At 46.3% G+C, this 11,371-nt stretch overlaps 1 protein-coding gene across 1 annotated transcript; it reads right to left on the reverse strand.

Annotated features, from left to right (window-relative positions):
- Positions 1-269: 269 nt before the first annotated feature.
- On the reverse strand, positions 270-9,725 carry arl6ip1 (ADP-ribosylation factor-like 6 interacting protein 1). The gene is given in 6 exon segments (NM_001292275.1): positions 270-1,056; positions 1,735-1,819; positions 2,271-2,388; positions 2,838-2,957; positions 6,664-6,797; positions 9,614-9,725. Coding segments are annotated over 6 exon segments (618 nt in total). The 5' UTR covers positions 9,656-9,725; the 3' UTR covers positions 270-937.
- Between the last annotated feature and the right edge of the window lie 1,646 nt (positions 9,726-11,371).

Genomic DNA, 11,371 nt, shown 5'->3' on the forward strand with positions numbered 1-11,371 from the left:
CTCCTGAAACATTTATCTTGCAAATATTTCAAGAGAATGTTTCCTCAAGCAAGACTTTCAATATTTTAAACGGTAGCACTTGGCAAGACAAGAATTGAAACACTGAAAGTAATTTGTCAGCACACAAACTTCAACAGATGCAGCGTTATATAGACACACACCTTAGCCGAAGAGCAGCAATAAATGAAGGAGTTGCAGATTAGAGAAACATCCAATGAGCTAGGAAGCACAGATTAACTATCAGCGTAACAACCACACCTCTGCAGTTTGGCGTTTTATTGATTTTATTTTATGAGAAGCTATAAGAGAGTACAGTTTTAGAACACAACTAAATGTTTCACCACAAATATACACAAAAACATTTATACAGAGTAAAAGACAATCCTATTTACATGTGTATTAACTCATACAATTACATACAGTAGTCATATCAGATAGCCAGACTCAGATCCTGACAGTAGATAACACCACAAATGCATTTTGCCTCTAACGTGTGGACAATTCTCCAGCAAGAATCTGCGATGCAAGTGATTGCACAGACATCAGGCAGTTCAACAACACCATGTAACAAAGAATACTTTATAATTAAACTTCTAGTGCATTCATGGAGTTTTTATTTAAAAAAACACCAAACACAAAGAATCAGTCATGAGAGATCAATCGAGAATAAAATTCTAAACTAAGTAGCAATTCCTGATCTAAAAACGTTACTAGCCTTAAAGTGATGAGAAGCAAAACCTAATTAGTTTCTTGTAACATCAGGTTCATTACTATATATACACCCCTCCACACACACTCACACTCAAACATACATTGTAGCAGAGAACATACAGAAGAGCTTTATATTTTTGTTAATTCAGGAAGAAAATTGACAGCTCCTCGTGTTAAAAGAAATCAGCAATGAAACATTTTGAACTCCCGTCAATTCCAGTCTTCATTACTCATTCTTCTTCTCCTTTTGCTTGAGTAGCTTGTTGATTTCCCTCTTGGCCATTCCCAGGTATTTGCTGATTATCCCACGTCGGTTCAGACCAGGCAGCAACAGTAAGAAACTCACTAAAATGACAAAGGAATCTATTTAGACTACTGGGGGTATCCAAGCTGCTTCTATGAGAAAGTAGGGGATAGAGGGGTGAAAGCTCATGTGGAGTATGAACACGAGCAACGGACTAATTGGGTCGAATGGCCAGTTTCATGTTGTACAGTCTGCAATTGCAGGCAAAGCTCCGTAAATCCCATGTGAAGAAAGGAATTGCCACTTGTACATTCATTACTTTTTTTTAAAAAAAGGACTACAGTGCATTTACCAGGCTGTAAGATAATTATGTTAACAGGCTCCCTACCATACAACAAGCAGAATTCACGATCTTCACACTCATTCTCACACTCGATCTTCTCACTGGCCCCTCCTTACCTCCTCGACTTGCTTACTCCCACTGCATCACCCGCCACCTCTGGCTCTAGCCTCCTGCTTGTCCCCCTCCCCTCTGCTCTATCATTGGCCTCTTTCATCCATTATACCCTGGAATTTTCTCCATCAATCCCTCTACCTTGCCCCCTCCTTCCCCTTTGTTCGATCACACCTGAAGATATTCCTCCTCGACATTGCTTACGTTCACCTCCTCCCTTCCCCCCCCCTCCCCGGCTCAGCCTCAGGCTCCACCACCGTTAAGCTCTCCGAGGTGCTAGCCTACGCGAAGGGAGCTTTATCATTGCGAGTTGCTGTGAACTTACCAATCAGATAAGTAAGGAAGAGATTGTGAACCTGTTGCCCAATCCAAGCCACCACAGATAGAACACTGACCACGGTTATGAAATACTAAAATAAGGAAAAAAATGATTAGCAAGTTACCACAACTGGTAAAATAACTTCTGTTTTTGAGAGTTGTTCACCGTATCGGATCGTCTCATCTGACAGTTGATGCTGAAGGGCATTTGGAGACTAGGAAATACTGTAGCTTTCCCTACAGCACCATCAGTCAGGTTGACTGGTCTGATCGGCCACCGGTAGACTCACCAGTGGGCACATTTCTGTTAACTGAAATATTATTTAGTGGGAAAAAAAAACTTCCCCCAAATAATGGGGAAAAAAAGTCAACAAGAAAAAGACTAGATTAATCTCTCCCACGTAAACTCTTTGACTTCTGCTGCACAATACGCTGATGCCCCAGTGTACTGCAGCCAAACTGAACACTCGTCTTGCCAAAATGAATGATTATTAAAATCCCCCCCCACATACACACAACACAGGTAGTTTGGATGTACGGTACCATTTTGGGCTTCTCTTCCTTCAGTGCAAAGACACGCCGCCACCAGCCCACAATCCTACGCTGGGTCTTTACCAAGTTACTGCAGATCTCGTGGAATCGCTGCTGTTGCTCTGTGGTCCTGTTGACCCAAGTTGAGAATTTAAAACTTTCAGAGCTGCGCGTGTGAATGTTCTGTGGTTAACTTCCAACAGTTACAAATGGGTTATGGTATGGGGAAAGCAATAGAGGAAAAAAAGAGGCAACGCAAGTTTGGAATAAGTAGAAATGCAATTCTAAACAGACTAGAAAGTCATCTGCTCATTATATTTATGTGGGAAAGTGCTCTGCCGCTTGCCACATAACAACACTGAGGATCTGCTGCTTGTGAGGTGCCAATCTTTGGATTAGATCTTTTGTTCGAAAATAATTTAGAAAAAAGACATTCTAACTTTCAAGTCAAAAATAGGCGTAATCCTTCAATAGCAAGTAAAAATATCAATTTTTAAGGGTGGGGGAGAGAAGGAAGAGAAAACAAAAGGAAGAATAAAAAAAACTATTGACATTCCCTGCTGTTTTTGAAATTCTCACCATTTATTGGAACCAAAGATCCGAGAAGCAATGGTTGGGACAAGGTAATCTGCCAAACAGATCAACATGATAGCACACGACACGCCAGTCAGCACTGATGGGTCCAACCAGTAGATTAGCCTACAAAAGAAGATCATGATTTAAGACCATTAATGGTAAATTTATTCTGTACCGTGAATAGTATTCCACATCCATGAAAAAATGTTAATGTATACAGTTAGCAGCCTCGAGATAATGTGCTGCTGCAAGGCTCAATCGGAAGTCATTACAGCGTACCCCTTCTAACACACATTATCGCACTTACCTAAATACCAGAAAACCTATTTTAGCGAGAAGCTTTTGAGCTACTTAATCAAAGGAATGTGCTTATATAAACAGCTAGGAGTGTAAAGCTACCCAATTTGCATTACTGTACCCCTCAGCTCTTCCATCTCTATCTGTCTTCTTTCTGTTCTGGAATCTGCAGTATCCCTATTCGTTATCAAGCTTCTACAAACACATTCACCAGAATACATCAGATTTTATGATGACTTGCCTTTTTTGGCTGTATAACTTGGGCCAACGTTAAATCTTGCAATGTTTGACAAGAAACCAAAAGTTCCAACACTCTTGCACAGTGTGCAAAGGAGAAACCATAACTCGTACATCAGATAAAACTCATGGAAGATTTCTTCGAGAAACCCTTCCTTATTCGGAAGATGCAACGGTTCATTTATCATCTCCAACACCATGGCTTTATGTGACATTTAAAAACAACATTTCAAGCTGCTAAGACTTCACCAAAGACATGTTCTTCTTTCCCAGCTCTGCAATTTGTCATTTACTTATGCTCAGAAAATAAATGCAATGCTTACTAGAAACCAAGCATTCAATGCTGAGTGTACATTTCATTACTGGTGGAATTTCACCAACTGGAACTATCCATTTTGCCAGTAGGAGGCAGTGGTAAACTAAGGAATAGGATCACTCATTAGTGCATTTTTCCCGCCCCCGATGATAAACCAGGCAGGTTGGTTAATCAACAACAGTGTCCCTGGAATGCAAAGGACATAAACCATATTAGGCATCTTGGCCTCAGAAACCTCATTCATCTCTGCACAAGAGATTCTGTTTCTACACTATTCTCAAACAGCCGCCCAGATTGTATGCCCCCACCACCAGACACCTGTTTGTCTTTACTGACATCTGCACAAAACCTACAATTGCGAACAATTATGTACCAGTCACTAATAGAATTTGTCACGACCACAAGCCATCATGCCGTCAATTTCTCAGCCGCATTTATTTATATATTTACACATATGACCCCGAGTCCTCTTCCCTTGTGGTGACGAGTTATCAGTAGTTTGCTGTATATTGAATGTATCCCTTACAATTTTAATGATTCCTCAAGTTAAAAGATTAGCATCGTGCTGTAAGATGGAAGAGAGAACTTGCATCCAAAAAGCTGAATTTAAAGAGTTCTAGAATAAGCTGACAATGCAGGATTAGTTGCAGGAATAAAAGAATACAAAGAAAACTGAATCATACTCTTTATTTTCATGTAAAGTGATTCTTTATAAAATGCACTAACACAGGCACTGGTGGTGGGAAGCAGTTCTGTATTTAGACCTCAAGGAGCTTGAGGACAAATCAAGTTAACAACGAAAGAACAGCCTTCCTTCCTGCTTCTTCAGCTCGAATCATGGAAGAAATAACAACAATCCTTGCATTTGATATTGCACCTTATCACGCTTTCCAGACATCTCAAAAGTGCTTCGCAGAATATAAATATAAAGTGAATTGATTGTATATTTTGCGGACAAAACGCAGCAGCCAATTGTGCACAACAGATCAAAAGCGTATGCCTGCTTACTGCAGACCTAGTCCCATATGTGGAAAAAGAATCTGAACTATTGTTTGTCCTGCTGTTAACCCCCAAACCCCCGCTCAGGATTAATACAGCCATATTCGCAGCTTGGATTTATACAGCGCCCTCCACGCCGGATGGCGTCTCAGAGCGCTTTACAGTTTCGGATCCTGGGACCGAGCGGTGGGGAGGAAGGTGACCAAAGGCGCGGTCGAAAATCAAGGTCTTCAGCAGAGACCCGAAAATGGGAAGAGAGGGGGCGAGAGGAAGGGAGTTCCCGAGCCTCGGGGCATAGGGGCTGAAGGCACGGCCACCGAGGGTGGAGCGGAGGACTCGGGGGACAAGGAGGAGGCCAGACCCGGAGGAACGAAGGCAACGGGCACTGTTTTGAGGAGAGAGGAGCTCAGAGAGGTCGGGGGGTGCAGAGGAGTGGAGGTATTTGAAGACAAGGGTGAGGATCTTGAAGTCGATCCTCTCTGGGACAGGCAGCCAGTGCAGTCTGGCCAGGACTGGGGTAATGGAGGAGCCGAGTTTGGTGCGGGTGAGAATGCAGGCGGCAGAGTTTTGAATAATCTGGATTTTCTGGATGGTAGTGGATGGGAGACTGGCGAGGAGGGCGTGAGAATAGTCCAGCCGAGAGGTGACAAAGGCACGGACCTTCGTGTTCTGTGTGTACATTAAACCGCTACTGTCACGCGAGAGGGATACATTGCATGTCAGCATTACTTTTTCTTTAAAAACAAAGGCACTTTTAGAAGTTTCCTCAACAGGGGAGAGAGGAAAGGGAAGCTGGAGCTTTTGCAACAGTTTCTATGAAATAACACCAACAGTCAGTTCCCTATCACATGTTGCGATGCTGAAGCTGCCCTCAAACTACCGCATTGACGCACATGAATGACAACTGGAAAGTAGGTAGCAGAGCAACTGGTCAGCAAATATAGGAAAAGGGAATTCACACCATATAGTATTACACATCGGCTTGTGAAAAGACCATCTACAGAACACGCAAGCGTGAAGACCCAACCAGATAATCTGTCTTCCCTCATCGGAGTCGAAACATTTCGGTCTACTAAAACGTTAACATTTTAGAAGATCGCCGAGGCAGTGGGGAGGAACAAAACCTAAAATCCACTGAAACAGCATCTTTTCCACTGTTGCAAACGAGATCGGAAACCTGGGAGTACCAGAACCAGGACTAATCCCTATAAATAGGAAAGTGATTAACCTGCTCGCCTTTACCCGAACCATATCGCTTTAGACTACTAACAAATTTCGAAGGTTCAGCATCTTCATAAGCTTTTGCAACTGCTTGACTGTGGATATTTGCATCGCGCTGTGTACGGAACTGGCCCACAGTCGGGCAGATCAGTTGATGTCCCAAATTTGTATCCCTCAACAATATGAGGAGGATATAATTTCAATCCCAAGGTCACGATATAGCAATCCCTGCTGGAATCCCTCGTGCGAGCAGCTGCCTGCTATCCCGCATAGTAGAAATGACACCAGAAACGACCTGACAAGCTGGAAGTGCTGATTCACTCATTTTTACGCCGTGGCCCGTTTTAATGCAGGCCTGAATTTATGGACCAAACCACTGAGAACAGAGCTGCATATTAAAGACTCGAGAAGAAAAGCAGAAAATGAGATAATAATAATCCTTGCGTTTGATATAACACCTTATCATGTCTTCGAGACCGCTCAAAGCGCTTCACATAATATACTGTAAAAAGTGAAGTGGCTGTATATTTTGGGGGCAAAACACTCTTATAAAGATGCTTATAAAATTATTTCCAACTACAATTCTGAAATTTTCAGGCCACAAATTATTAATAAGGTCATTCACTAAATTAAGGTAGCCTTTGACGACATTTCAACTTGTCATATTAATATTTCATCAGCTTTGACACTTCATTAGTATGGCTGATATTCACAAATTTGCAAGGCACCTGAGACCAGTCCAACTGTATAAATACTTACAGGAATACCATTGACACCGCAACCATCATCACAGCAGGGAGCCAGGCCTTTTCCCATCGCAATACATGATCTGTTGCCAACATAACCTCTCCCCATCCCTCCAAGTGCTCCTCAAGTTGTGCAGTTTCTGCAGCCTGAGAAAAGACATCACAGTGATTGTTACGTTAATACTCTGTGACAAACATCTTTATAACTGGGGCTAAATTACAACAGAAGGATAGAGCACACAATCTAGTGATGTCAACATAATCGGGATTGACCAACTGAATAACTGATAAGTACTCTCTCCTTTCAAAACTGAAATTAAATGCACTGAATATTTGCTAGCAACCAACTGTGTATAATTGCCTTTTTGAATAATCGAGGCACAATTATTAACTGTTCGGTGTGGATACCACACTCCTGAATGTCAGGAGTTGTACTTTTAAGGCTGCATTCCCATCCCATGATTTGAAGGGCAGCTTATGTCAAACTGCCTCACCACTCAGTTTATGACATCACCTGAACCTTAAGATAAGACTAGCAAAAAATAAAACAAAAGCCAGAGATAACTCATATCAATCGCTTTTTCAAAAAAAAAGCAGAGGTGGAGAGGAGCAATCTTGTAAATTTACAATTCTGTGAATGAGTGTGACTTTTCCACCAGATGAGATATGGGCTCAAGGCACAATGCCTTACAGTAGTTCCAAGTCTTGCACTCTTGGTAAATTTGATTGTTAAACAAGCGAATCAGCTGTATAGCTTTTCCTATTTTGGGGTGGCGGTGGAAGGGCAGGGGGATTAACGTCGGCAGACTTAGCTAAAACCACAGCAGCCTATCACAAAGGTCAAAAGAACCAACTATTTAAGTCTGGAGAGATTACACTTCAGGCAACCAACTGCAAAGCAGCTGGATTAATATGTCTCCACTAAGTGTTAAAGCTGCAAACACAATTCAAATATTTATAGTCAGATTTTTTTTCACTGCATCAGCATTCAGAAGGAGACTTTGTACCTTTAGAGAATTTTACAAGCTCGGCAGGACTGAATTGTACTACTTTACGATAAAATGGTAATATATCTATTCCAATTTTGTTCGAGGGTTATACACATTTAGGAAGGGCTCCTCTTTAAGTCACAGTTAAGAAAAAAAACATAGTTGTCCCTTGAAACGTGACATAATGTGTATTGAAGCTTGTATTTTTTTTAGGATCAGACAAAAATCTCAATATCAGTGTATTCCTAACAGAGGTGGTAAATGGTGAGAAACTTGTATATTTCTATACAGCATAAAGAACGGCACTTCCAGTGCGATCAAAAACAGCAAGAGCTTGGGAGTTGACATGATGTAGGTGATTCCGGCCAAGTTTCACTCGTTTGTTTATGCAAGATTTCAACCCCTTGTCTAGTCGATCTGGAAAGTCTGCAGACTCTGCGCTGCTCTTTTATTCCTTACAGGTCTACATGCTTTTGTAAAACACCGAGAATCAGATGAATTATCCCAAGAGCCACACCCCGCCCAGAATAACTCCCGCCAGTCAATTAAGCAGCAGCGAACGCAGAGTGACGTCGTTCTTCAGTGGCAGAATGCAAATCATCGTTACCAGCCATTCCCCGTCAATATTCAGCCAATTACGGACATTTGCCCCGAAGCGAAGTATTTTATCTCACACCGAACGCGGACCCTCCCCCCGACCGCCGAGAATTTTAGAGAAGAAAAACACAGCCTTGTGTAATGCGCCACCATCGCCTCCACCCTGCCTTCGGGTCAATACCGAACAACAAGACCACGATCGTCAAGAAGAGGTGCGGCGTGTTAACAGGGGACCCCGGGAACCACATTTCAAGACCCCCCCCCCTCGCAGCGCGCGAGCAGGAGGGGGGGGGGGATTCTGGTTTTTTTTCCCCCTTCCCCCCCACCAAAAAAAAAGAGAGAAATGAACATGTCACGGGGGCGACTTTTCACGACTGCGTTATTTGTGGCAAAACGATTTCCTTCCCTTCGCCAAATCATCAATACCTCTCTCCTCCAGCAACACCCCCCACCCCTCCCCCTCCCTCAACACCCCCACCCCTCCCCCTCCCTCAACACCCCCATTACATTCCCTCCTCCCCCCCTCCCCCATCCCTCCCAATGAGACTGGTGTTGTAACGAGGGATCAATTCACACGAGTTGGGGTTGGTTCACAAGGCGGGGGCCATCTTTAGGCTGTGCGCGTCTTCGTGTCGAAATACCAACGCGACCTCTCTCTCTCTCTCTCTCCCTTTTTATATAGAAAGACAATTCGGGTCTTCTCTCTCTCTCTCTCTTTCTATATAAAGACAATTCGGGTCTTCTCTCTCTCTCTCTTTATATATAAAGACAATTCGGGTCTTCTCTCTCTCTCTCTCTTTATATATAAAGACAATTCGGGTCTTCTCTCTCTCTCTTTCTCTCTCTCCCCTCAAAAAAATATATAAGATCAACATTAAAGAGATGGCGATGGTGGAAATTAATCGGAACAATGGGGTCGGGGTCGGGAGGGTGTGGTGTGTGTGTGTGGGGGGGGGGGGGTGTGGGGAGGGGGAAAAGGTTTGTAGGCCCCACATGAGGGCCCGGGCCGATAAGGCGGCGCCGGCCCATGAGGAGGGAGTGGGGGAGGGAGGAGGGGGGAGGGAGGGGAGGGAGTGGGGGGGGGGGGGGAGGAGCGGCCTGTAACCGGCCCCCGGTTTAAAAAGATGGGACACGAATGGGGACACTCGGAACGGCAGCCTCACCCCCTCCCTCACCCCCTCCCTCCGGCCATCACTGAACTCGGTGAGAGGTAACAGCCTCCCCTCCCCGCCCTGAGGCGGGAGCCCGAGCCCGGGAGCCTCTCCCCCCCCACCACCACCCGATACCCGCAATAACCTTTCACAAGAGGGCCCCGAGCGGCCGGAGCCACCCGGAGGTGCGGCCCCGAGGGTCAGGAGGCCCCGGTGACGGACTCACCAGTAAGTTGGTGCTCCTGTTGTCTCCTTCCCCGCTCGCCATGGCTCTGCCTCTCGCCCTCTGTCTGTCTGTCTGTCTCTCTCACACTCACTCACTCACACACCAATCTCCTGTGGCGGCCGCTCTGCAGTTGGCTGCTGCCCCCCTCCCCCTCGACTCCCTGCGGCTCCTCTCTCTCTCCCTCTCGCGCGGCTCAGCCCCGACAACTGGCGCCCGCTGTTGTACGCGCACCGACCCCGGGCCTCCGATTGGCCGCTCGCCTTGCGCGGACTCTCGTCTCGCCGCCTCCTATTGGTTGCCCTTGCGCGTGCGGACTTTTTTTTTTTGTCTCGCCGCTCTCTATTGGTCTGTCTCGGGGCGGGGCGGGGCGGGGCGGCGCGCGGGACCGGGACTCGCCCTCCTCTTTTCTGATTGGCACGCCTCTGCCTGTGCGCGCGCGCGCGAGCGCGGACTCTTTGTCTCGCCTCCGCTGATTGGTTAGCCTCCGCGCACGGTGGTGGAGGTGGGTGGGGCGGGGGGGGCGGGCTTTTTTTTCTTCTCTCGCCTCCTCCTATTGGTCTGCCTCTGCCCCTTTGTCTCGCCTCCTTCTGTTTGGCTGCGCGGAACCGTGCCTCGCCTCCCATTGGATCATCCACCGGTGACCCGTCAGCTGCGCCGCCTCCTCTCATTGGCTAGTTTCTGCGCCACGGAGAGACTCGTCTCGACTGCTCGGGTTGGCTGATCTCGACGGACGTGCGTGCGTGCGTGCGTGCGTGCGTGAAGGGAAGGGGGCGGGGCCACGCCGAGCTCAGCCCCGCCCCCATTGCCCCCCCCCCCCCATCAGGTGCATCTTCTCAACTGGAAACCCACTGGAAGGGCAACAGATTGAAGCTCAGCCCCAAGTCGCCCCCCCACCCCCTCACCCCCTCACCCCCACCCGGCAGCTCCCCCCCCGGGTTCGACAAACCCGATCGGTCGCTTTGATGACCAGGCAGAGCCCCGCCGGACAACCATCACAGACCGGCCAACGGCTCCTTTCGCGTTCGGGAGTTGTTGTTGTTGTTGTTGTTGGGAGGGACGTTCCCAAGGCACTGGACCGTTAGGCCCGAGCTGAGGGTTGGGATGAGGAGGGTCGGAGGCTCAGGGAAGGTCGGTGGGAGTAGGAGGGTGACCGAAGGCACCGTCACAACAGGCTCTGCGGTTGATAAACGTGCTGCCACGTTACGTCTGCTCCAACTTCACGCTCTCGAGTTGTGCATTAGTCGGCCATCACTTGAGAGTTTCAGGCAATTCCACGCCCTGATTCAGCAGTCGACTCGTTCAATAACTTGCATTTATACAGTACCCGTCACCCCGGGTAGAATTTCAGAGTACTGAAACAATACAGCACTCAACAATGGTGTAGTATTACACCAGAGTTAGGTTGAAGGAAAGACGGAACCAATGGGATACCTACCACGTCAACGAGCAGCCATGTACTAAATTGAGAGCAACTACCACTTGCTCATTCAGTTCGTTGCAGTTAGTAGTTGAAACAGTCACATCACTTTACAGTATAGCCTGTGAAGCACTTTGAGATGCCTTGACATCAGGCAATACAGGTATATCAAATGCGAGCTCAGAGTACTCCTGTAAACTGAGGTCAGCTAACTATACTTTGTATAGTTTGTGCTGTACGAGAGTGTTTTCAACAACTGGACTATCAGAAAGGCCAGTTATGGTAATCTTTTAACACATTAAGAAGTCTCTGCCATCCCTTATGCGTGTTTTTTGAGAGCC

Source organism: Callorhinchus milii, unplaced genomic scaffold, assembly GCF_018977255.1.
Source record: "Callorhinchus milii isolate IMCB2004 unplaced genomic scaffold, IMCB_Cmil_1.0 Scaffold16, whole genome shotgun sequence".
In the NCBI taxonomy this organism is placed as follows: domain Eukaryota; kingdom Metazoa; phylum Chordata; class Chondrichthyes; order Chimaeriformes; family Callorhinchidae; genus Callorhinchus; species Callorhinchus milii.